The 27592-nt window shown below is 32.5% G+C and overlaps 1 protein-coding gene and 1 long non-coding RNA gene across 3 annotated transcripts in view; both read left to right on the forward strand.

Annotated features, from left to right (window-relative positions):
* Nucleotides 1-3229: 3229 nt before the first annotated feature.
* Nucleotides 3230-3841, forward strand: LOC141835762 (uncharacterized). Its single transcript, XR_012602421.1, has 3 exons — nucleotides 3230-3315; nucleotides 3387-3593; nucleotides 3754-3841. It is a non-coding gene; the product is annotated as an uncharacterized LOC141835762 (long non-coding RNA).
* Nucleotides 3842-9982: 6141 nt separating this feature from the next.
* Nucleotides 9983-27592, forward strand: part of LOC141835861 (protein OPAQUE1) — an 87175-nt gene continuing 69565 nt past the window's right edge. Inside the window, exons 1-18 of one of the 2 annotated variants that reach the window (XM_074723249.1) lie at nucleotides 9983-10058; nucleotides 10123-10284; nucleotides 10434-10577; nucleotides 12990-13135; nucleotides 13238-13394; nucleotides 13506-13564; nucleotides 17334-17490; nucleotides 19385-19534; nucleotides 19623-19759; nucleotides 20437-20583; nucleotides 20659-20760; nucleotides 21952-22009; nucleotides 22119-22220; nucleotides 24340-24377; nucleotides 24472-24598; nucleotides 24697-24870; nucleotides 26109-26240; nucleotides 27059-27168. In XM_074723249.1, coding sequence (XP_074579350.1) covers nucleotides 10162-10284; nucleotides 10434-10577; nucleotides 12990-13135; nucleotides 13238-13394; nucleotides 13506-13564; nucleotides 17334-17490; nucleotides 19385-19534; nucleotides 19623-19759; nucleotides 20437-20583; nucleotides 20659-20760; nucleotides 21952-22009; nucleotides 22119-22220; nucleotides 24340-24377; nucleotides 24472-24598; nucleotides 24697-24870; nucleotides 26109-26240; nucleotides 27059-27168 — 2063 coding nt within the window. In that variant the 5' untranslated portion in view covers nucleotides 9983-10058; nucleotides 10123-10161. Of the gene's footprint in view, nucleotides 10059-10122; nucleotides 10285-10433; nucleotides 10578-12989; nucleotides 13136-13237; nucleotides 13395-13505; nucleotides 13565-17333; nucleotides 17491-19384; nucleotides 19535-19622; nucleotides 19760-20436; nucleotides 20584-20658; nucleotides 20761-21951; nucleotides 22010-22118; nucleotides 22221-24339; nucleotides 24378-24471; nucleotides 24599-24696; nucleotides 24871-26108; nucleotides 26241-27058; nucleotides 27169-27592 lie in introns of those variants that run through there. The other variant, XM_074723248.1, reaches the window with a different exon arrangement.

The raw sequence follows: 27592 nt of genomic DNA on the forward strand, positions 1-27592 counted from the left end.
AGTAATAGACCAAAGCCAAAGGTAATTTATACATTAAATAAGGATTAGAGACGGATTGTTTGTGAATGGTTGAAATCATTGAGATTTCCTAATGGTTATATCTCAAATCTTAGGAGATATATCGATATGAAAGATTACAAATTGATTAGTTTGAAAAGTCATGATTGTCATATATTCATGGAAAGATTAATTTCTATTGCTTTTAAGGAACTCTTATCAAATTTTTTATGGGGTGTCATTACAGAATTAAGTATTTTTCTTGTGATATTTGCTCGATAGTGTTGAGACATTCACACATGATGATGTTAGAGAGAGACATTTTAATCATTTTGTATAATTTAGAAAGAATATTTTCATATTTATTTTTTGATTCTATGGAACATCTTTTAGTTCACTTGTCATATATGAAGCCAAAGTTAGAGGTCCTGTCTAATTTAAATGTATGTATCCATTTGAAAGGTGAAATTTTCATCTTTTATACTTCATTATCAATACAGATTAAATGACTAATTTGATTATATATTATTTTCTAATATATTTTATTTTATTATAATTAGATTCCTATATCATTTCAAGAAAAAAATGAAAAATAAGGAATGTGTTAAAGCCTCAATTGTTAATGCATATATTATCAAGGAAGTAACAACTTTTGCATCATATTATTTTGAATCTCACGTTCAATGTAAAAGGTGGAGAGCATTTAATGCAAAAGGAATGCGTTAAAGCCTCATGTTCAATTGTTAATGCATATATTGTTTTGATGTGGCAGCCATAGATGAAAAACTGATGAAAGATCACCATCGCAGTTTGCTTTAGCACCTTCACAATCTCAATCCCTTACTGGCAATGTACCTTCGCCCTCCTTCAGTTGCAAGACTTTCACATTCTCAACAAATGCCGTCACTAGTCCCTTCGGTGTGACACTCAATTATTAAGAGGGTAGACAATCGAGAGTTGATAGTACCTTGAGGAAATTCATAATTACTAAAGATTAAAATTTTTCATGTGTTGTTTTTTATTTATTATCCATGTTTTATTTTTTTTAACTATCTTATTTATTTAACATTATTTATTTGCAACTTTATGATAAATTTACAAATTCTGTACGTGTTATTTACAAGCTTAATAGAATAGTGAATAACCATTAGGGAAGAGATTCGATGATAAGTTATACAAGCACTACAAATCAAACAAAAGAGCTACTATGGTGTAACAAGTTCATGGTAACACTACTAAAAAATCATGGTGTTGCGGCGGTTATTTAGCGGCGGTTTGTTAAACCGCCGCTATTTTCTATTTTCCCGGCGGTTTCAGCTAACCGCCGCAAAAATAAATTATTCGCGGCGGTTTAATTTTGATTTGCGGCGGTTTAGTGATTCCCGACGGTTTTAAATTTAATTCGCAGCGGTTTATTAAACCGCCGCTATTCTGTATTTCGGGCAAAATTAAGTTTTTCTGTTTTTGACGCACGCATCCATCTCGCCCTAACCCGAACCGCAGCTCCATCTCGCCCTAACCCACACTTCACGCCGCGGTTCCCTACACTTCACGCACGCATCCGAACCTTCCCTTTCACGCCGACGCCACCCGATCGCCACCCAATCGCCCTCCCACTCCGACGGTTTCCGTTTCACTCCGACGCCACCCGATCGCCCTCCCACTCCGACGGCCGCCAGACACCGGCACTGCCACTCTCACGCCCGATCGTCGTCTTCCTCGCGCACTCCGAACCCTAGCCCAGGATCGCCCTCTTTCTCGCACACGCCGACATCGCCACTCTCACTCCGCCAGCCACCGGAGGACAACTCCTAGCACTCCGTTTATTCCCTCTTTAGCGGCGGGAGAGGTATGCGTTCTCCCACTTTTCCCTCTTGATTTGTCCTCGACTCGACAACTCCCAGCCACCGGACGACAATCTTCCTTTCACTTTCATTTCCTCCAGTTTCTGTGACATGTGGTTCTAGGCATTTTATTACACTGCTAGATGATTATTCTTGTAGGATTTGGCTTCATTTTACAAAAAGTTGAATTGAACTAGGATGTTTGCCGAATGTAGAAACCATGTTATCCCAACTAACTGAGGTTGCCGAATGCAGAAACCATCATTTCTTTAATGTTGCTTGTACTAGGATGTCAATATACATGCTCTTAGGCATCTTTGGGCTGATCCCACATTGATTCTGATCCCACATTGATTCTGACTCTTAGGCATCTTTATTGTTATTATCACTTGCTTTCTCACGAATCAGATCCCACATTGATTCTGATCGTTAGTTAGATTTTCCTCTTTTGCATGTTCCTTATTGTGGTTTGTTTCCTTTTAGTACATGAGTTTTTGGTTGTCTTTTCTTCATGCTTTGTGACCAGGTTGTGTTGTGATAAGCTAAGTTCTAACTCTGTTTGGTGTCTTTCTTGGCTGGATGTTCTTACATTGAGAAGGAATATCACTTCTACTTTCTGTCTCCCGTTGTAGGTTTGATTTGATTGTTACCTATCTTCAGGATGTTCCTTAGTGTAGATTACTACTATTCACTCAATATTCTTAGCAAGAGCTTTCATTTACAAATTCACTACTCTTGTGTTTGTCTAAATTAGTGTTTCCTAATTAGTGGGATTTCTTTTCTAAGGTCAATATTGAATCTATAGCTTTCGATTAATGAGAATTATATTTTCATTTAACTAAACTTTTCCTTAGTAGGAGCTATTTTCTCCATATGAGAGATAGTTATCCTCTTTAAAAATTCCATTTCAATGTGATTTGATGGGTTCTGGTAAAGCAGTCTCAGATAGTTTAACTGATACATAAAATTTCTAAGAAAACTGAAACATAGATCAGAACTATATCTAGATGGAATGCCTTTACAATTAGATGGAGGAATCATGTTAAGCAAGATAGTTTAACTTTACTAGTGATCCTCTTGGTATATGATGAGCATCCCTTAGAACCATAGAAACTATTGTGCTAATCTGAATGTGTATGTCTCCTATCCCTTTTTTTATGCCTTATTTAATGGTCTTTTTTAGCACCTACTATAGCGTGCTTTTAATTTAATTTAATTATTTGTTTTAGATGAGTTGGATCACACAAGTAAGGAAGCACGATATATGGTGCAAGATGTTTGGTCAATTCCTGATGGTAGAAAAATTATAGTTCCATGCAATGAGCTTGGGCAAGCCATAGGCGATGCAGGTGGCCTTTTGGGTGGCTTTTTAGGAGTGTTGGGGAGTGATTTTAATAAATTTCCCATTTGCTATATTTCTTGGCGTAAGGTTCCTCAATCCTATAAGGACTCGGTGTATAATAGTATCATTCAGGTAAATAAATTTATTCTTCCATGTATTGTAATATATGTGACTGATACTAATCTCTTTGATTTTGTATGCAGAATAAATTTCATATAGTGGATAATCGACTGAAGAATGATATTATAAAACGTATTGGGAAAGCATGGAAAGACACCAGGTCTATCTTGTTTCATGAATTCTATGATAGCACTTTGAGCAAGGAGGAAAATGTTGCAAACCGACCTCCTGGAATTGATGAAAACCATTGGAGATGGTTCATTGACTATCGGTTGAGTGAGAAAACCCAGGTGACATTTCCTAATTCACTCTTGCTCATTAGATCCATTTCAATTGAGATTCAAATTATGGTTAATTTCATTTATTGAACTTCTCTTAATGTTTGGATGTTACATGTTTTTTTTATCTATTCATAATAAATCACATGCATTTACTGTCATCTTCTAATAGGACTTATGCAAGAAAAATTTTGAAAATCGGAAGAAGCAATTATACACCCACACGGGTGGTTCAAAAACCATAGCAAGGAGAAAACATGAAGAGGTAGTAGACCCAAAGAAACTGAGGAGCCTATGGTGACGCGAGCAATCTCATCCAAGGCAACAAGTTACTATGGTGGTAAGTAATCATAATCAGTTTATATATGAAATTAAAGTAAATCTAATCAATTGCATTTTTCTATTGCAGTGGGCATTCACTTGGAACAATATTGAATAGTATAAATAAGGAGGATTTTTTAAAAAAAATATGGCGATCATATCCAACATGCATTAAATCATTCGAAGATCAAAGAAAAAGTCAAACTGCATCATCAAGGAGAATTAGGGCAAGATTGTGAATTTTTAAAAATCTAAGGAGAGCAGACGAAGGAGTCAATAGAATAAAATAAATCAAGCTTATAATTTTGGAGAATCATCTGCGACGTATGTAGGAGGGTCGATCAATATCAGTGAACATAGATAAAGATTAAAAAAATTTCAAACATTAATTTTTAAATCTAATTCAGATTATTTTATTATTTCTAACAATATTTTTTTAGACCAAGGAAATGAGGACGAACCATTATTCATAGATACTTTCACGCGCATATTTTTTTTAAAAAGATAAGACATGGAGCGAGGAGAGAGCTAGACTAATTAAGGTTTTTAATTTCAAACTTCTAATTATTTAATGGATATTATCAATGTTGATTTAAATATACTATATTGAATATACCATAACAATATAGTAAAATAAATTTATTAGGTTAGTCTCTCCAAAATTTATTTTCATTGCTTATTAAATTATTTGATTTCTAATGAATCACTCGATAGAGATTCTCTTATTTTTTCCATAAATTTTAACTTATTTAATGTCAATATGAATGTTCATAATTTATATATATAGTCTCATGATCCTATATATCTAATCAAGATTATATGTATTTCTATTATATTATTATTGTAAATTTATTTTAATTTTTCTCATGACAATACGGGATAGATATGATGAGCTAGCATAGAGAAGTTCATGTGCTAGTGATGATAATGACATATTTGAGCCATCTGTTAGTAATAATATGAGTCTATGACTTGAGTGAGCAATGAACCGAAAGGAGAAAGAATATTGAGACTGAGTTCTTTTAGTGGAAATTGTAGAATCGCTGATACATCTTCTTCCACCCCCACTAATAGTAAAAGTAGAAATAAATCAATTAAATAAAGAGGTTAATAATTTAAAGGAGTTACTAGTGCAAATGGACAATGAACTTCAAGAGGTCTGTTTGGCATAGAGCCAAAGGGATTAGGAAATGAGGCAAAGTGATAAGGAAATTAGTGATTTGTGCCAACAATAGAACTTCATCATGCAACATCTTCAATTAGTCTCCACTCCAAGTCAGATTCCTCCCGGTGATGGTGATAATGGTGACGATGATGATTGTGTTTGAAATTATTGTGTATGAATGTTATTTGCGATGGATTTAGTATTTTTGAACATTTATTATTTTATTAAGTTTGTGTTTTTTTACTTCAAACTTATATTTTTGATTACTTTTTGTTTATTTATTTTTTGATGTTAGAAAAGAAGAGGAAGAAGATCAAGAAGAAGATCTTTTGTTGATAGTTTGTTACATTATCTAGTTTGACTTGAACAATGTTATGAGATCTTTTGTAAATATTTTGGAATTTGTCGTACGATGTATCAGATTTTATATGAGATCTTTGGTTTACCATGTATGATGTATCGGATTTTGTTATGAGATCTTTGCTTTTTGTTATGGGATCTTTGTCGTTTACTAATGTATCAGATCTGATGTTGATTTACAGGTTTAATATGTATGTATGATGATGTATTGGATTTATCATTTGTTGTTGAGAAAAAATTATAAGTTTGCGATAAATTTTACAACAAAAACTTTAGTTGCAAAATTTATCAATTTGCTATGAAAATTATTTTCATCTCAAGTAAACAACAAAAAATATTTTTGTCATCGGTTTTTCTCATTGATCAACGACAAAAATATTTTTCGTTGCTAATCAGCACCGAAATTCTAGAGTCACTGTTTTGTGATGAAAATTATTTCTCGTCGTTGATTTGTGACGAATTTAACAACAAACTTTTGTTCGTCATAAATTTTACGATGAATTTCTATTTTTATCATAAAATTTTACGATGATTTATTAGTGCGAAAAAATATTTGTTACAAAATTAATTCCATAAATTTTTATTGCAAAATTCATCAAAAAAATTTATTTTTTTGTAGTGATCAAGTAAATTCACGAAGCATAGGTAGGTCCTACCATGACATCCCAACGTTATCAGTTCGAATTTCATGGAAATTTGAAAATGCTCAATATGAAATTTGAATCCTCATTGCATGAGAATCATTCTTGTTTCTTACCACCGCACGTGTCCTAGGGGCAAAATGAGTGCAAACAAGAGTGGAGCTACCTTGTAAGCTACTCGGGCTATAGCCCGAGGCCTGACAACGTCGGAAAAGAAAAAAAACTTGAATTTATGGGCAAAAGAGAGAAAACTTTGAAGGAATGAAGAAGATAGCCGGGGTATTACCTTGGTGTAACCCACAGTCTGAAATCAGCTCGGGTAAATCATTCGGGTTGGCTTCGCCATTGAGTGCAAAGGCCTTTACTTATCATTATAATGGTATCCAATAATAATGATTTTAATAATAATCAAATTTCAAATATGATTGATCATCTATAATCCCAAATTGAACTAATTTTATCTAAATGGGAAACTTAATTTTCTTGTTTAATTTGATTCTTATACACACACCTTGTATAAAAACTGTTAATGGACTCGTTTTATTTTAATAATTTGTACAAGTACAAATCTAAGCCATAATTTCAAATCAAATCAAACTATTAAATTAAGTCTTCCAATATATAAGAAGACATATTTAAAATAGAAGGATATTTATTGGCATATCTTATAACCATTTAGATTTTATGTTTTCTAACCAAAATAATTTAAAAATTATACTAATTTTTAATCATAATTTAGACAAGATTTCAATGAGTAATTTATTTTTTGTTAATATTTATTTTCTTAAAAGACTAAACTAAATCGGATTAAAGTGTTTATTGGATTAGTAATTAAAAAAAATGTAGGGATAGATCCAAGAATTTGAATTAAGGGAAGCTTGGACTTAATAACGTGGGTTGAGCTTTAGATATTGAAGGAGTGAGTTTTAGTGGACTAAATAAAAAACTTACATAGATAATAATAAAAAAAATTTAGACGCGGCTAGAGTCAAAGACAACCTTAAGTAAGATTCATCTTTGATAGAATGTTATGTCCGATACAAGCTAGACTTATTGTGGTGTACCTTCGATCATTGCGCGTAAACTTAAATAATACGAAGCAAAAAAAAGTAAATAAAGATAAACTAAAGTAGCTAAATGCATACATTAAAAAGACTTAATGAATACAATACACAAATCTCAGTAAAAGTATAGAAATGTAGAGCATAAAGAAGAAATGCATAATGTAAAATAAGATACATCTTAATAGAATCCAAGGAAATAATAAATCATCAAGTTTATGGTTTTCTCAACTTAACCTCATTAATCTTTTATGATCACAAGTATTCTTGATTTGATTTATTCAGAAAATATATATTATGTTATACAGTGGCGGAGCTAAGAATTATAATCTACCTAGGCTAAAAAAATTTTAACTCCCAGATTGATTGTGGAATTTGATTTGGGAATTTAGAGCTCCCCGGGATGAAAATTACATATAAAAAAAAATTAAAATGGCCCCTCCCACGCTAAAGCTAAGGTAGGAGTTAACCTTCCTCCGCCCTTGATATTATATAAGGGCAAATGATACACCATCTATTTAATAAATGATGTATATATATATATATATATATATATAATACGAAATATATCATATAAACTATATAAAGGAACAACTCATAATGCAACTACATATGTATAAAAAAATGATGAATCCACAATCCATCCAAAGGGATTGACATTTTATGTAAAATATTTGAAACTTATAAACCAAACAACTCAAATATCCTTTTTGAGCACAGAGCTAAGACTTGATAATACATCTAAAACATTCATTATTTTGTTAATTTAACATAATGATCATATAACTCTTTCATAAGATAGAGCTGAAAACTCTTTTCTATAAGTAGTAGTGTAATTGTTTTATAAGATGGATTGTCAAAACTCTAAAGTATAAGTAATATGCAACTCTTTCAAAAGAATAAATCGAAACTTTAAAATATAAATAGTCACACAACTCTTTTAGAGGGTGGAGTAGCTCTAAATTACAAGTGATTATATATCTCTTTTAGATGGTAGAGTCGAACATCTATGATATAAGTAGTTCATTTAATATTATATTAATTAAATTAAATTTTATTTATATCTTAGATTTTCAGTGTTCTTAAGGTTAAGGTAGTTCATATTCCTTAAAAATACTATTCTAATATTTTCATTACTCGTGTGTAAAGAAGCAAGAAGATCATCTACTATGCAAAGAAAAAATAATTGACAATATAGTAAGAAGTAAATATTTAATTATATAATGGATAACAAATACCATCAACTATTAAAATGAAATTATATATATTTTAATCATTCTAACATAATTATCTTTAATCTTAGTTTTATTATGCAATATTTTATTTCAAAAAATTTTCTTTTAAAAATAACATATTCGATTAGTCTTATTATGATTTATCAATTTAAATCATATACAAAAAAATCAAATAGTATCAAACAGAAAAACCACTTCAATTGAAGAACCTTTTCAGCCGAGATGATAAAGTGTTTCTTTAATTGGGATGACGATAACTTCCAACAAGAGGATAAGAAAAGGACAATACTTTAAATAAATCTTTAACTCTAAACTCTTTAAATGTATAATCACCTTGAAAAACTCTAAACTAGATGAACTAAAAATATAATTGAATCAAATTCAAATTATCTAACTTGGCTTCAAAAACTCTAAAATACATTACCAAGAATACAATTGAACCAATTTAAATTATCTAATTTGGTGGAGCTCAAAATTAGTCACACCAACCTAAATTATTTATTTTGACTCTAACTTATTCAATTAGTTTAAATTCAAGCTCAGTTCAATTATAAATAAGATTTAATTACTTGATTATTTTTTTTGAATATAACACAAACCTTCCTATTTTTACTCTTGCTTGGGAGGAGATGAGAGAATGAGAGGTAAGGGTAAGTAAGAAGAAGGAGAATTTTGATTTTTATTTTGAATGAAGTGAGTTAAGGAGGGGAAAGGAGAAAGAAAAGTAAGCTTCACCCTTGCATACTTATGAATTGTTATAATTTTTTACATTCTAATTTGGAATGTAAGAAAAGGGAAGGAAATTTAAAAATATTTTATTCTAATTTTATCTATATTTTAAAATATTAATTCTTAAATTAACTCATCTGGTTAGGTATCTCATTTTTACACTGTTGTCTCTCGCACAATGCATGCCATCATTGTTCAGTGTCCAATCGCTCGCACTTCACATAAAGTCGACATCGATCCTCGTCACATATCTCTTCGAGGACAGGACTTAAGAGGACAGAGACAGACAACCCAAATCTTCTTCTTTTCTTCTCTAAAGACTCTTCTTCTTCTCTTCTAAGGCAAAAATTTATCAAAATAGCATATGTTGTCTATTTTATAACCTTCCATATCCTAACTTCTACCCGACATAATTTTATAATTTTTCATTCATTTTTTTACCTATGTTATTCTTTTTAAAAAGTAAAAATATTTTTATATTTTTATATATTTAATTTTTATTTTTTTTCTTTCTCCAGTCTGCTGCGTCGTAATCAACTCACCTATGCCCCGGGGGCTAATAAAAAATTCTTTCAAATAAAGAACACATGTTACCGCATGCATTATTAATTTCAGCAGTCATTAACAAGTGAAGATCGGACTATCTTCCAGCAAGTAGCAGCCTTTCCTCGTTCACCGTTACCGCTTACTTACCATTTACGGTAACAGGGGAAACGCGAACTCCTACACGAGGGAATCTATTCAAATTAGCGGTCTGAGCGGTAGCGTGTGCTAACAGCGTGTGCTCTCCAAGACAACCAAGCCAAGGTACCAGCCAGCGGCGGGCCATTCCATCCCAATTCCCCTTTCTTTTCTTTTAACTTCATTTTTGGTTTTCTAATTCGTTCGCAGCGTCGCCTTGGCGGGAAAGGTCCGCCGCTTCGTTTGATCTTCTGCGTTTTCGATCCTCGTTAGGGTTTCGGGAGGTGCAGTCGTCTTGCTTCTACTTCCCCAAATCGACGCCTGCTGTTTCACGGATATCTTTTCTAGGGTTCCAAAGCTATTCTTTCTGGTTTCTTCGAGGCAAAGATGAGCTATCGGAAGGGCTCCAAGGTGTGGCTCGAAGACAAAGACTCTGCTTGGGTGGAGGCTGAAGTGATCGATGTGAAGGACAAGTCGGTCGTCGTACTTCTCCCGATCCAGAGGAAGAAGGCAGCTTACTTTTTTTCTCTGTCTAGTTTTCTTGATTCGAAAGTTTGCTCGATTCTTGTTAGACGCGTTCTGCATTTTCTTGGTCGACAGTTTCGAGAGCTTCTTTCTAGGTTTTAGGTATCCTTGAGTCCTTGCTGGTGTTTTTGTAGATTACAGTCGCTGCGGATAAAATATTGCCTAGGGATACGGATGACGATCTTGGAGGAGTTGATGATATGACAAAGCTGACGTATCTTAATGAGCCGGGCGTTCTTTATAATCTCTCAAGAAGATATGCACTTAACGAGATATACGTGAGTAATTCTCAAGATTTATCCCGACATAACTTATGCAGTCAATACTTCTTTTACTTCTTTGTGGCTGCACTTTCTGGTAGTTTTTTTTTCTTTACCTTATTAATTTCTTCCTGATGTGCTTTTTTTGTTTTTCATTTTTTCCCCATCCTTTGAAGTGCCAAAATAAAGATAAAAAAGTAAATCCTTTTTTGATTTCTTGACCGGTGATAGTTTTTCAGAAAGTTTTACTTGGCAGTTGGCAACAATACTATAAATAGTAATACGAGAAGCACAACAACAGTCGCATGAAAGATTTGAATCGGTGAAAAAATAGTAAAAATATTAGGAAATTCATTTAGATTAACATAATTGCAATTAAATTATTTGCATAAGAAGGCCTTAACACTTTTTCTGGTGTTGATATTCTTAATTTTACTTTGTTCTGGCTATACAGTTTTGCTTTTTATTATTTGTATGCTATTACTTACTTGACCTATAGAGATATTATTTTCCAGTATAAGGATATCATCTGGTGTGTTCCTTGCCTCAAAGGAGAATCATAGGTTAACATTTTTTTGTAATGGAATATGAACTGTTTCTTCACTAGAACCACTTTTTCTGGTCCAAACGATTTGGGTTCAAGCCAATCTACTGCTTTGGTTCTGGTTTAAACATGCACATATGTTAGGGTAGCTGAATAACCAGATTAACTCAAGATATGCAAGAGCCTTAGGAAGACAAGTAGGGCTAACATTTCTTCTTGTCCAATTAGGAGTCAAGGCTATTGGTCCTTGGATCAAGTACTTTTTTTAAAAATTCCAGTACTGCATCTAAAAAACTTATGTGAAGTTGATAGTGGAACTGCTACATCTAACACACGGTGTCAACATCTGTTTGTAACTTTATCTACTTTTGTAAATGTTGAGAGCTTTGTAAGGGATTATCTAATCCATCATTAAGTACCAGCATACTCATAAATATTACTCCATGCCTGATGACCTAGGTGTTAATAGAATGCAGAATAATATTCAATTGTGGGTTATTTCATGGTTTGAAATTTCCTATGCTCGGTGGCTCAATTGAAATATTTTGTTTCATTATTTGGTTGAAATACGTAACTGGGTGCCATGAGATAAACACATTGTGACCTCCATGCTGGCACAATATCTTCTGATCCAAGTAGGGCCAAGTGGTACCTAGAGTTGATGAAATTTGCAATTGTGAAATGAAATCTAGGAGGGGAAGTGAAGACATCATAAATGAAATTGAAAGATAGATGAGAAGACATACCTAGAGTTGATGAAGGATCGAGGGAGGCAAAGCTGCAGGGAAGGTGTGTGATGGATTTGCCAAGGAAAGGCGGACAACTTCATGTGAAATTAGTGGAAGAAATATGTAAGAGCATCGCAAATTGCAGCCTCGTTGACATTGCGATTTGATGATCGTGAATAGCGAATTGCGTGGCAGATTTGCAAGTGGGTGGTCACATCATGCAGCCAAGTCAGTCATGACCAAAAATTTGTCTCTTTCCTAAATTCCATATAGAATTAATATAGAATTCATATACATTAGCATATATAATTATATATCTATTCTGATTATATTTAACTAATTGATAGCATATATATGATATCTATCTCGATTATATAACTATATGTAATTAATTATATATAATTAATTTTTTGGTTATTAATTAGTACTATATAATTATGTATGTATATAATTAATTTATATAATTAATATTAGACCAAAAAAAAGTAATTACTAAATTAATAAATATTTTATAATTGATCCATGTTACTGATATAAGTATATGCAATTAATATATATGTAATAATCAACTATTAGGAAAATGAATTTTCTATGTGCATAGATTTACACTTGGTAGTAAGTCTTGAAGCAATATCAACATGACATGCTACCGAAACTCAAAACATTTTTGTCAAAGATCGAACCTCTGGCATGGTTTGAAATTTCAAACCAAGGATTATCCATTATATTGTTGAAATATTAGGATAGATGGTCTAAATCCAAAATCTCCAAATTGTCAAGACAAATTCATATTGATCTTTCTAGCATGTTAATTGAACTAATGAGTTCAACAAGATTGATCAGATGATTAAGTAAAATAAAAATGGGATGCAAAGAACATAGAATCAAATATAGAAATATCTCTAAGGCTGATTTTGAATTTAATTTTGTTCATCCAAGCTACATAAAAAATATTTATTACCTTAAAATGGGCTTTGTAAACTTTTAAAACCTTTGATGTGTTTGTGTGTGTGTGGAGGGGGAGGGTTGCTAGCTCATCCCCTCTGTTTGCCATTGATTATGATTGGTATGCTTATGATATGGAAGCTCTGTAATCTTCTGCAATAACTATGAAAATTGTTACAGAAGTGTAGGATTTTGACTTTTTTCTCTGTATAGACATACACAGGAAGCGTATTGATTGCAGTAAACCCATTCACAAAACTATCTCATCTTTACAATGGACATATGATGGAGCAGTATAAGGGTGCCAGACTTGGGGAGTTGAGTCCTCATGTTTTTGCTGTAGCTGATGCATCTTACAGGTATTTTTTATTTTATTTTTTAAATTTATAATTTGTTTTTTCTAAACTAATAACTTAGAGTCTTTCTTTTTCTTTTTTATGTTTATATATATAATTTTGCAGAGCTATGATGCGAGAAAAGTGCAGTCAATCTATCCTTGTTAGTGGTGAAAGTGGAGCTGGGAAGACCGAAACAACCAAGTTAATTATGCAGTATTTGACGCATGTTGGTGGTAGGGCTGCAAAGGATGATCGAACTGTGGAGCAACAAGTTCTTGAAGTATGCGTTTGGTGCTTGTATCTTTCTTTCCACCTCTTTTATTATAAATTTTGTGATGTCCAGAGTTCTTATTATATCTTGATTGTAATGAACTTTGTAAACTTTTGGCAGTCAAATCCACTTTTGGAGGCCTTTGGTAATGCAAAAACAATAAGAAATGATAACTCAAGGTAGGCCCATCTTCTCAAGTGTGTATTGGTGTTGTTACTGTTTGAAAAGTGCTTTCCCATGAAACATCCATGCTTTTGTAATCAAACCAGTTGATGAATCAGATTATTAAAATGATCTTTAGTTTGATCTGTTGAATAACCAGTTCAAATAGCTACTGTATTGCATCCCATGAAAAGTACTTTCCCATGAAACATTTTAATTTATTTAACTGGAACTTTCTAACTATCTATATGACATTCCTTCTATAGTTCCTTTGCGGTTTGTCATGTATGAATGATATGCCATACTATTCTCTTTTAGATAGCAATTGGTTGGTCAGAGTTAATATGATTCTAATTACTAATTGCATTCAGATGACATTTGTAATTCTAATTTGGTTCTTTACATATCCAAGTCCATCATAATATATGTACATTTTGAAATTGATTTCATTTGATAACTAAGACATTCTTTATCTAGAGCATAATGTCTTTGTTATCTTCTTTGTACATCCAATGAGTGAGGAAATTTTCAACTTTTTTTGCTCTTTCTAATGAATAATTTAATGTCGCAAGTAACGATGGGTTGAGAATGATTCTGCATTTCTATACTAATCACGGGTGGTGTAGAAACCATAAGGCTGTGAATGAATACTTTAGCACTAAAATTGACAAAGTATGGCTGTGTGATAAAGTCAACATTCAAAGATGGTGTCTTAAATGCCTCTTAGTACAATATTTCTTTCAATTTAAAATATCGAATATTATTCAAATAAATAAATAAATAAGATAAACATACATTAGAATTAATTTTTTCTCACAAGATGACTAAATACATTGGACAAAACCAACATATTAAAAGATGGTTCTAGGCGTAGGTAGTCCATCCATTGTCTATCACTTAGGTAGGGACATAAGGGGTGAACATTACAATAAAAATAGAGAAGTGAAGAAAATAAAATTAAGAATGACTAATGTTAAGTATAAATAATAAGTAAATACAAAAGACGTAAAAAACACTGAAAAATTTTCTAATTCACGTTGCAACAAAAAAAATACAATGAAATATAAAATTGAACAGTTGATAGTCTTTAATTTTAAATCATAAGAAATGACATACCAAGTTTATAATTAGTGCCATTCTATAATATCAAAATATAGATAAAATAACTAATGTCAAATGAACAATAACTTATTTCCTTAGGCTTAACTTGACCGCCAAGGAAAGTTACTTGGGCCGCTTAGCTCACCTAGGTAGTTCTCTTGAGCTACTTTTTCAAGGGGTTGCCTAACAGGGCTACCTAGCTACTAGGCAAACTGACCACTTTGCCAAACCACCTTTTAAAACTATGGATAGATCACTCTAAGAGTAGATAATATGAGACAATTTGAGCTCATGACTAGGTATTTTATGATAACCATTATTTGTCACAATTATATTTTTAAATTGACATGTACCTCCTGTATCAGGTAAGTGGGATCATTATAATGACTAGAAGATCAGAAAACTCACTTGAGATTGGCCAACTTTAGACTCATGGATTACAAAGGGTTATATCCAATGAAAGTATTAATTGATTTGTTAATGATCAAGTAAAAACTTTCCATTCTTATTTGACTAATTTTGTTTTAATCCATTTTCTCATTGGGTCTTTCTGAATAACACAAATGAGTGATAATTTGTGTGCTTATGTGTATGTTGATTGTTCTCTAAAGAAAAAGTCAATATGAGGCTCTGCTAAAATGATAAATCCCAGTTAGCCTCATTGACTATCCCTGGGGGTGACCGGTCCGGCCTCACGGAAGTTTCCCACCGGCCATCAGGGTAAATCGGGAAGTGCACGCAGCGGCCAACCCAGACATTTTAACATCAAGTGGATATTTTAACATCATATTTTAGGAGGATTTTCTAAGGTCACTTTATTTAGAGGTTATTCTAAAATCAAGTCTTGCATCTTTAATTAATGTGCTTCATTCTTAATAGAAGATTCTGTTGATGGGATACCAAGGTTGGTGATTTTATAGTTAGAAGGGACAAAATCATCGTATTATACCATTGTAGTTAAATCACATTCTTCAATTAGAATTCGTCAATTTAAGTGAAATAGAGACTTTAGGTGTTGGCTTTAAAGTAGGTACTATTTTTGAATAATATGTTTTCCTTCAGAGTAAGTGTTGAGAAGAGGTGGGACACTGTGAAGAAAGGAGGTGTCGCTGTGATAAAAGGAGGCAAAGTAGGTTAGTAGGAAGGTTCTCCCCTTGGCAGCATCAAATTGCTGTAGAGCATGGGCAATGACATTAGGGATGCAAGAATGTGCACAATAGGCAATGCATGTGTGTGGTTGGCGATAATAATTGGGTGTGTGGCAATAGCTATTGCCCACAACATTGCAGAGGAAATAAATTCTTTGGTGGTAGAGGGGACGAGTAGTGGAATGATGGCAGTGATCTCGCTGATGGTAGGAGGTTATGGTTTGCTCCCAGAGCTGAGAAACCACAGGTTGAGGGAGGAGAGGGAGGTTGACTTCAATAGGTGAGCTTTGTGGATCTAGTAAGAAGTGGCTCGCTAGAAGTGGCTAAGGAGATTGTAGTTGAAAGTCAGCACCGCAGGTGAGCTAATTGGAGAGGGGTCTACACAGTAGACAACTCACATGATTTGCTCTGTAGGCATTTGCATATGTTTGAGGGGAAGGAGAGATTTTCTTTTCATGTCTACTAAAGCCTGATTATGTTGCAGAAACAGGGATCAGTTGATGCAATGGGATATTAGATGATGACCACAGGAGCTCTAGTGGGTTACAATAGTGGTTGCGAGTTGCAGTAGGTGAGCCGTAATAACAGCAAGATCAATGAAATTGTGGCAGGAATTAGCATGTGGAGACTATATGCTTCTAGTCATGAGCTAGTCTGCTCACTAGATGGTGGTTCATGAGTGAGACGAGATGAGCATGGTGAAGATAGTGCTGAAGACATGGAGGTGGTTGTTGGATGGATCCACAGAGGTGGAGATGGTATAGGGTGGATTATTAAACATTGAATTTGATATTCAACTCTGATATTAAATTAATACAAGTACTGAAGTGGATCAAAAATTCATATAGTGCTCTGATCAGTTGATGTAACATAAGGAACAAAAAATTTCACATGGCAATATCAATCATCTCACAAGGAAAATAAAAATTTATATAGTGGAAATTTTGTTGTTGAAAAATGATTAACCTTGGGGATTAGAGTCCTTTTAAGACTACAAATCAAATAAAATTAGAAATAAATTAAATATTCTGTGAAATAAATAATTCTGCAATTAGTCAAAATAAAAAAACCTAATTAGAAACTGGAAAGAAACCAAATTTAATTAAATTCAATTCCTAATAAGGCAACAAGCTAATTTAGTAGCAATTATTTTGTTTAGGGAGAGGATTTATTCCAAGATTGATTGGGCCCTTTTAAGTAGAGGATTATTTCTTTGCTTGATATTTTTAATTTATTTAAATTTTTTCTGGGTTAGGGTCTTTAAAAGGACTCTAATCTCCACATGTTAATAATCTTTCAGTTTTATTTTTATTAGTTTCATTATGTGTGAGATTATTGTTCCTTATGTTGCATACATTTAATTGTTATCATTAAATGCAGTTTTCTAATGCATCTTGATTGATTATTTCTTGCATGTTCTACACTTGTAGGACTGTAATGTATCGTGCGTTATCTTTTTTTTCTCTTAAAGTTCCTTTGTTTCCGCATTTTATATGTTTTTCTCTCTTTCCTAATCTCATCTGTAAATTTTATGTAGCCGCTTTGGGAAATTTGTAGAAATTCAGTTTGATGCAAGTGGTAGAATATCTGGGGCTGCAGTTAGAACTTACTTGTTAGAAAGGTCTCGTGTGGTAAAGATCACATACCCAGAGAGGAATTACCATTGTTTTTATCAATTATGTGCCTCTGGAAAGGTATACATTTATTGCTATGGTGCCCATATTCATTGAAATCCTTTGACTTATCGAAACCCTTAGAATATCTTCTTCTATTGCGATCAATCTTTTTAAATCTTATCATTCAATTATCTTTGTGGATTGCTAATGAGATTGCTCTTTCAGATTATTAGTACAGTTCAATAATGATTTGAACTTGATCATTTCATGCTAGAATTGGTATTGGATACAACTTGTGGGCCTTTGGTGGCTAGTAGCTTGTGCTTGTTAATTCCTTGGTTCAAAGCTCAAATCATTCATTTATGAACATAATTATGTAATTACTGAAGGATGATAGGGACCTATTATTTCTGTTGCATGGAAAATAAATATACTCTCCGTTTTGTTTTTGAAAAATTTAAGACAGTTGACTACAATTTGATTTGAGAATGTGGTACATTATCAATTGCTTTGATTGTGATACAATTTGATATTTGAGAATGTGGTAAATCTAAGACACTTAACTACTGCTTGCTTTGAAATATTTTAATAGAAGCATATACTTCTCTTGAATGTACCATGAAGCTTCTATATTATATTAGAATTCCAAATATTGGATAGTCCTTTTTGTTTCATTAGAAGCCAAATAATTTCCAGATCCAAATATTAGATAGCCCTTTTTGTTCCATTAGAAGTTCCAATAATGGATTTGGTATATCCAAACCTTGCTACTTGAACTTGGATATAAATATTCATCTCAGTTTTGGATCCAAGTGTCAGTTCATGTGTTGCTATAGAATCAAATAATAATAGAAGACGCTGTGGGCAAAGATAAGGGAGATCAAGGGCAACAAAATGGAGGCTTGCAAAGAAAAGAGCGAGAGTTTGACTTAGGAAGTTGTTATGTAGGTTGTTGAAGTGGAAACTTGGAGGGTATGAAGGGGAGTCAATCAGAGTGGGGAAAGAGTAGGAGATGAAGGTGAGATTGTTGGAATAGAGGAGATGAGGATGACAAGAATAACTCAGAGGTTGTGATTGTTGAAAACAAGCAATTGTAAAGAAGTATGAATTTAGGAACATTGGTTTAAACAAACATAAGAATGATTATTCCACATCTATTCCTTCTGATGAACCAAATTAAGGAATAATTATTCCTTTTCTAGCCCTTGTTCATCTCATTCCCTAGGAATAAATTCCTTTTATCTCTTCCATGTCATGAATCCAATATGCCAATAGTGATTTGTTTAGAAAATCATCAGGATTCATCTATCTAACCTGTTGACTGATAGGCAAAATTAGTCTAGATAGGTGGAATGAGGGTTTTGTTCCTCAATGTGTGAACATTATGCAAACATCTTCTGTGAACTAGAAAACTCGAAGTAGCTTCTTTGGTGTATTCTTCACAAAAAATATGCATTTGATAAACTTATTTTTATTTTCGTTCATTAGTATTGTTGTTTTTTTTTGATAATGCTACCACTTATGGAATACAAAAATGAAAATGAAAGAGTTGTAATTGTGAAAAATAATTGTAATTATTATTTTCTTTTATTGCATATACATTTTTTTTGAATCTATACTAACATATAATCATTTTTTTTAATATGTAAAAATGGATAATAGTTGAATAGCTTATTATCAAAAAGCTGAAGTGATAATTTGCCATCAAAGTTTGTTTGTAGCTTTCTAAATGGGATATAGATAGATCTTAATAATTTGAAGATTGCAGAAAATTTCATAAACTTTTTTGAAGTTTTTAAAAATGTTTTTGTAATTTTAATTTTTTGTATTTAATTTTATGATTTTGGAAAGCCAAACATATTTTCTTTATTTCTTTTACATTTCTACGAAGCAAAAATTGGATACAAATTTTTTGGTTCTCAACAGGGCTTATGCTTATGGTTATTTGTGCACTCTCATTTTCTGTTTATAGGATGCTGAAAAATACAAGCTTGGCCATCCAAGCTGCTTCCATTACTTGAATCAGAGCAAATTGTATGAGCTTGAAGGAGTAAGTAATGCTGAAGAATATTTGAAGACAAGAAAGGCAATGGATATAGTTGGAATCAGTTTAAGCTGCCAGGTTTGATCACCTATTGGGATTTCTATCATATACTTTAGGCAATCTTGTCACATATGAATGCAGTATCATGATTGTCTCTAACATATAGGAAGCCATATTTCGCACATTAGCTGCTATTCTTCATCTTGGCAATATTGAGTTTTCACCAGGGAAGGAACATGATTCTTCTACCTATAAAGATTCAAAGTCTTATTTTCATCTTCAAACAGCTGCTGATTTATTCATGTAAGTGAATGCTAGAGTTTATCATTATTTCAATGGTGGGTGAGCCTTGTTGGCTTGCTGCCACACTAAGAATGCAGTACTATGATTCCATGAGTCATTTCACAAAAAAATGCCTTTTACTTTCTGGTTGTAAGACGATTTATCTGGCCTAGACCTTGCATTGGCATGATCTCATGTGCTTCACTTGCTTTTATCATCCTCCATTTTTATTTAACTAGTCATAGGTTGATGTTCTACGTGCGACTACTTTTCATTGATGCAAATTAACTTGTTTATTTAACTGTTTTTGATATCATAGATCAAGCAATCTCCAATGCTAATAAAAAAATAAGTCCATATTGTTACGTAGATTTTGCTTTACCCATATCATTTGTTAAGGAACAGATACAGTATCAGCTAATTGGTTGGTTAGGTTCTCCTGTAATCATTATGATATTTGCCAAGTGCATAGGATGCTAGCATAAATACTTGGGGATATTTAATTGGAAAATATAGATTATAATAGCTTCTTAGTTTCTAACATGATATCTTTCAAATGTCATCTATATTTTAATTCTCTTATAAACTAGTAAATTATGGCTCATGAATTTGTGCAAATACAGGATCTGTTACTAGAAAATTCTTTTATTCCCACTATATTGTTAGGGTATATATTAGAGAAACATATTCACTTTCAGGTGCAATCCAGACCTTCTTCTATCAACATTGTGTACACGTGGTATACAAACTCATGAAGGAAATATAGTTAAAGCACTAGACTGTGCTGCTGCAGTTGCTAACCGTGATGCGCTAGCCAAGGCTGTATATGCTCGACTATTTGACTGGCATGCTCTTCCTTCATTTAATTTTTCACTTGTTAGAACAAATTACTGTTTGTTATGACCATTTTCTCATTGTAGGCTAGTTGAAAATATTAACAAGTCTGTTGGACAAGACCTGAGTTCCAAGTTACAAATTGGAGTTTTGGACATTTATGGCTTTGAGTGCTTTAAAAATAATAGGTACTGTGTCATTTACCTTTGATTCTAAATCTCCATTTTTTTTTATTTTTTATTTTATATGTTTGTGCTTCATATGATGTGTTATTGGATGACTCCTGCATCCTAACACGCTGTCCTTCTGCATATTATGTATTGGGTTTATTGTTAATTATATTACCTTGTGATATTTTTCATGATGAAAAAGGTTGATTGGTATAATTATCTTGTAGTATTCTGTGAACTACTAAGTTTCTAATTTTCAAGTTTTACTTTTCTAATTTTCTTATAAGAATGTTTTACAAAGCTGTTTTTGGGCACATTTTTCTGTACTAATTATGTTTGTCGTCACAGTTAGCTTGTCCCTATTAGGTCAGTTACTAGTTTCTTGTAGTCAGAAACAACCTGCTTTAGTTTTCTAGCTTTCTTACTTTGCAAATGCCAGTCCTCATAATGAATAACACAATTTGTCAATTGCTGACTGGGTTGTTGCAGTATTTCATCGCATTTCAGATTGGGGTAATCCTAAGAAGAGTAAATCTAAAAATTTAACCTGTATCCTGATAATATTCTTGGAAAGCAATTCTTTTTTTCTCAGGGTGAAACCTTATAGCGCTTATAAAGGAGAAATTTTAATCGATCCCCCTAGATGACCTAATGGGTGATACAAGTCCACTGAGGATAATGCTGGACATTAAGAGAGCCTAGGGCCTACAGTAAAAAAAGACACCCACCAATTCCCACTGGTCAAAAATTGGAACCTCTGTGTGTTGATTTTAAACCTTCATTTTTTCAGAATGTTAGTGGGATCAGTTTCTTATAAAATCCTATAAAAGAGGTTCCATCTCCTTGTTTTCATTCTCACAATAATGCATGTTTTATTCATATTATCTCCTCACGTGATTGCTGTTTTACAAAACTGTGTGAGATCGCCAATTGAAGCCTATAGATTTGTGCTGTCATGTTGTCATTGCTATTGTTGATCATATGCACCTGGCTATTGTTTCACTTTAAATTGGTGATGAGCAAACATATCAATTGCTGCTTTTTATTATTATTATTTTTCAACTTTGGCACCTTAACTTGTGGATATATTTATTTGTTGAATTTTAAAGGACCCTTAATATAAGGGAAACCTTTTACTTTCTACTCCTATTCCTTTGTCGTATTCCATTTTTTGGACAGGCCAAGCTCACTGTACTTATTTCTGTTTAGTTTTGAGCAATTCTGCATCAATTTTGCAAATGAAAAGCTTCAACAACATTTTAACGAGGTGTGCTATGAATTATATTTTATTGGTAGCAAATTTGTTTGTGTTTGTATGCTTAGCTTTTTGTTAACTGTTTGGGATGAGATATTATATCTATTTCGTGGTGGTGCAGCATGTTTTTAAGATGGAGCAGGAAGAATACAGGAATGAGGAAATTAATTGGAGCTATATTGAATTCATAGACAATCAAGATGTTCTAGATTTGATTGAGAAGGTTTTTATACTCTTCCTTGAAAAACTCGGGCACTTAGCCAACTTTTCTTCATGTATCTTTTTCTGTTCTTAATATTTGAAGAAACTTATTCATCTTTTTCTTGTATTTCTCATCTGATGGCTATTTACCTTTGTGTAACCTTTTGTTACATCATAAATAAATCATGTTTGTTTTACTGACATGTGGAAGAAGTATTCATTTCCTATGATCATTTGTTTTGTAGAATTATGACCGTGGACAACAATTTTGGCTTTGAACAAATGGCATGTCATACCATTATATGTTGTTTGACGCTAGGAACCTTGAATTTGAGAAGTATGTGATATTCTGTTATAGAGTATGGGAGAATGTGTTTGGTGTACTACACATAAATTTGATGTTAGGCCAATAGATGATCTACAATCTTTTGTGGAGATGAGTACCTGAAACCCCTGAATTATGCTGTAACCTTAGACCAAATCTTGTCCATTTGGGAGTCAGCTGCTATTATTCTATTGATTTTGTTATGAACCAGAACATATTATTAATTGGTAAATTTAGTGCACTATTTGTTTCCTTTACACAAATCATATTAGTATTTGGTCAGGTGTTTAAATGATGAAGATATTTGTATATTGATATAAGTTGGAAAAGAAGAGGAGATAAAGTCACCATTCATATATATATATATATAAAGAAAGGCATTTTATTCTTGTGAAAATGTTAATCCCATTGCAATCGTCTTAAAGTTCCATTACAGTTTGAAGTTGTAATATGAACAGGAACATGGTTCCCAGCTTGTAGGAGAGTAATCAAGACAAGTTGAAAGGATACTCATTAATTTGATTGTTGCATTTGTTTTATCTAAAAGCTATTTTGTAATGCATTGAAATGCAAATGGATGATCACCAAGTACCATAAATGATGAATTTGCATTCCATGTACCTTTGATACCAGGAGGTTCATATTTATTCTGTTGGAATGGAATTTGCATTAGATAGTAACAATGGTTAGATTGTGATGTGCACATTTTCTACTTAAGCCATGGTTTGTTATAGCGTGCACGCATATATATATGCTTCTTCTCTTTGATATTTTCTTTCAATTATTTCTTATATTTTCCTTGATTCATCTCTATTTTTCATCCAATCTTATTTAAACATTTCTATCTCTCTCACTCTCCTCTCCTCCCTCCCATTTCACCCTTCCCTTAAATTGTTTCTCCTCCTTTAGTTATTAATGTTTGAGCCAGCCTCTATATTGACTTCATGATCACATCTAGTTGGTGTCTCTGATTTCTGTTCAATTTCATGTTGTTTATAATTTCCGTTTATTTATGTACTATTTATTTGATGAAATTGAGTGGGAGACTATTGGATGAAACCGATCAGCAAGACACTAGCTTCATTTGAATAATCTATTACTAAATAAAGAAGAAAAATAATTGGGTTTGTTTTTAGTTCCCCTTTATTCTATATACAATAGAAAAAAATTGTGAAGTATCTAGTAACTTCATCATCATCATCTTCATTATCATTATCATCACCATGTCATCAACCATGCCTTTTCCAACTATTTGGGGTCGATTGTATGTATTTTATTCCTCCTTTGAGTCATATATAAGACGATATTTATTCAAATTACTTATTTCATTTTTTATCTTATGAATTACTACTTTCTTTGTTCTCACTCCCCACTCACACTTTTCATTCTAATTGATGTAACTCTTTAACTACAAAATCCATTTGTTGCCTTTAAACATGTCCATTCAAATATCTTAGTCTATTTTTCTCATTTTATCATCTATCGGAGCTACACTTAATTGCTTTTAAGATTTTTTATTTTTTATTTTTTTTATGTTTTTGAATTTTAAATTTATCTAGTAACTTATATAGTAAAGATAAAGTTAAACTTAGTGGACAGTTCTCAATATTGAACATTGATATTAGATATTCCTTTTTGTTACATGGGTTTGTGAAATTAAACACTCCTAAAGGCTTGGTAAAGTTATTGACGAGCCATTTCTTTACTAGAGGTGCAAGTGATGTTTCACAATCTTGGTTGATCGTTGACATTTGTTCATCTGTTTTCTATTTTCTCAATCTACATGGAAAGGATTAAGATTTTCATTTTTTTGCAGAAACCCATTGGGATTATTTCACTATTGGATGAGGCTTGGTAAGTGGATAATCTTCTTTGGCCATATAATGTACTAATTTCTTTGACAATTTACAGAAGTTCAAAAGACTAAAATTGTGGCTGCTCTTATCAGCATGTTCCCAAGGTCAACACATCAAACATTTTCTGCCAAACTGTTTCAGAATCTTGGATCACATTCCAGATTGGAAAAGGAAAAATTTGCTGAAACAGATTTCATCATAGCGCATTATGCTGGAAAGGTTGGCTCCACATGAATTGTTTGATTCATGGAGCAATGTGCGACCTAATAGATTTGTACGCTAATGAAATTTTGTGGTGTTTGCTTTTATTCTTACAGGTGACATATCAAACAGAATTTTTTCTGGATAAGAATCGGGATTATATTGTTGTTGAACATTGCAATCTTCTATGTTCTTCAAGGTGCTCATTTGTTTCTGGACTCTTTGCTTCACTATCAGAGGAGTCTTCAAGATCATCATACAAATTTTCATCTGTGGCCTCAAGATTCAAGGTGTACTTGATATATATTTTTTAATTTTAATTTTTGTATTTGCTAACACGAATTTCTTATGAATAGGGAGTGAATTGTATAAACTTTACTTTAACACATTATGATAGTAAAATAACGATGCTCCTTTCCTTCTTGTTATGTTTTAATTGATATGGTTTACATGTCACATGTATGTGTCACGTGTCACATAATAGTAATTGCTCATTTTTGATTGCACGTCCTTAGGTTGAGTTAGGCATTTTCTATCGCATGTTGATTACATGTACTATTCCTCTGATAGGAAACAACCTCTTGCAAAATAGGGTAAGATTGTTTACAATAGACACTTCCCTGGGATCTTGCATTGGGGGAGCTTTGTGCACTGGATTGCTCTTTATTCCTCTGATAGGAACAAGTTTTTGCACATTCATTATTAGAGTTGGTAATGAATGTGAGCATAAGCATTATAAATGCAACTTAAGCCTAAGTTAATGTGATTGTTTAATGATTTGAAGTCAAATAAAAATTAGAAGAGCATGCTACATAATGAATGAATGTGGACTTTCACAGGATTTTCTTATTTATTGTTTGGACATGGCAGTTGTTTGTCTTCAACTTACTTGCATCTATTCCAGTCAGCCTAGGATGCTATTCCTAGTCTTTGGTGATTTTATGAGTTTCTTGCTTTTAATGAATTTATTGTGGACTTATTTATATTCATTTTGTCCTAATATAGTAGCTTTGTCTAATATTGCTTTTATCATTGGATTTGGAGGACAACCACCACCATTACTTCTAGAACAGACTCTGTATTTAAACTATCTGGGTGGGCTACATGAAGTATCATGTAGGCTGTCACTACTAGTGTCTCATGCAAGTCATTCAGATTGCATTTACATCACTTTTAGCTATATTAGTTCTCTATTATCTCTTACAATTTGTTTTATTAAAGTTCCAAAAACATGTTTATAGTGTGTAAACCAAAGTAGTCAAATATAGATCTGGTTTATTATTTTGTTGTGGTATTATGCCACTATTTACATGGCTTACAACAGTTGGGATAGTATTTTTTGCCAAATAACCCCTTGAAGTATTTCCTCTGTTTAAGAAGACATCATTTGTAGATAGGCTATGTGGCATCTTAGTTTAGATTGTTTACCTGGACTTCTTGGTTTATTCATTTAAATGTTGTTTGAATTTGTTGAGCTGAAAGTTTTTTGGTTTTGCAATTTCCTGCTTCTTTAACTGATTTACTGAAGCAACAACTTCAAGCACTTATGGAAACACTTAGCTTGACGGAACCCCATTATATACGCTGTATAAAGCCAAATTCTTTAAACCGCCCTCAGAAGTTTGAGAATCAGAGTGTTCTCCATCAATTACGGTGTGGAGTAAGTACTGTTTTAGTTATTTTATATGTAAATTGTTGATGATTACTGACAAAATATTCTTTAGCTAATGATTATCTAAGTGTCATGGTTTGTGTTTTTCTCTAATTGACCAAAGTATCTGTATTACATCCTTTTCTTTTATGTAGAACTTTTCGCCTTGCTCTCAGTCATAATGTGCCACTTTATGCTCAATAGGGAAGGCTCTTGGTTTAAATAAATAATTGGTTGACTTTTATTTCAATCACCTTTGTTTAGACAAATGTTCTATCTGACCTCCCAAAAATTCAGGGTGCCTTTCAGGCTGATGCTATCGGAATAAATAATTGATGATTCTGCAGATATTTCTTACTATCAAGAAATGTGCTATCGAAGTGAATTTGATTTTATAAAATGTGAAACCTCTCTCTTGGGCTTTGGGAATTTCAATATCCCATGGATTGTGTAAATTTGCTAAATCAGGAAAGTTGCTGAGAAGAAATCAACTACATGAAAATTTGAGAAAATCCTCTCCCTTGTTAACTTGTTGCCTGATTTGTGATTCTTGAAGTTGTCTTGGTTATGAAAAAAAGTTGCAAAGTTAGCCTAGGTGAAGGCAACAATACATTATATAAGAATACAATGTCTGAATGTTTAGTGCTTACCCTTTTTCTAAAATATGAGATAACTTCATTCTCTATTGGGAAATGGCTAATACCAAAAGTGTTCTTTCTCTCTTATGACCAACCTGTTATTTTTGTTATTGTAATGAATTAATTGATCATCTATTTTTCTATATAGGACGATGGGCTAATTAATCATCATCTATTATTTGTATATAGGGTGTTTTGGAGGCTGTTCGAATAAGTCTTGCTGGCTATCCTACTCGAAGATTTTATTCAGAGTTTATTGACCGATTTGGAATTTTAGCTCCTGAGTTTTTATATGGAAGGTAATTGACATAATGTTCACATTAATGAGTGCCCAAATTTTGTCACATTTATGTTTATTAGAATAATTAGTTTTGTTGACTTGCCTAGTCATTAGGTTTAATGTTGGATACTACATAAATGAGTTTATTTTTTTATTTTTCCAAATTGAATCATATTACTCTTTACTTCCATTATGTTGTTAATTCTGAAAAAAGAAAATTGTAAAGGGATTTGGTTGAAAAATAGTTCTATTCTGTGTTGATCATTCCTACCTTTTAATTTATAAATATGAATTTTAGGGATATCTTTGGAGTATCTTGAGCAAACATATCGGATACTCTTTTCATTTCTTAGATTGTGTTGGAGCAATTTATAAAGTAGCCCTGAATAAGTCAAATTAAAAGGTACCAGCTCTTCGTATGCTGTGAATCTTCTTGATAGAGA

Source organism: Curcuma longa, chromosome 10 (genome assembly GCF_044706935.1).
Source record: "Curcuma longa cultivar G26 ecotype Majalengka, Jawa Barat chromosome 10, ITB_CL_G26_1.1, whole genome shotgun sequence".
NCBI lineage: Eukaryota > Viridiplantae > Streptophyta > Magnoliopsida > Zingiberales > Zingiberaceae > Curcuma > Curcuma longa.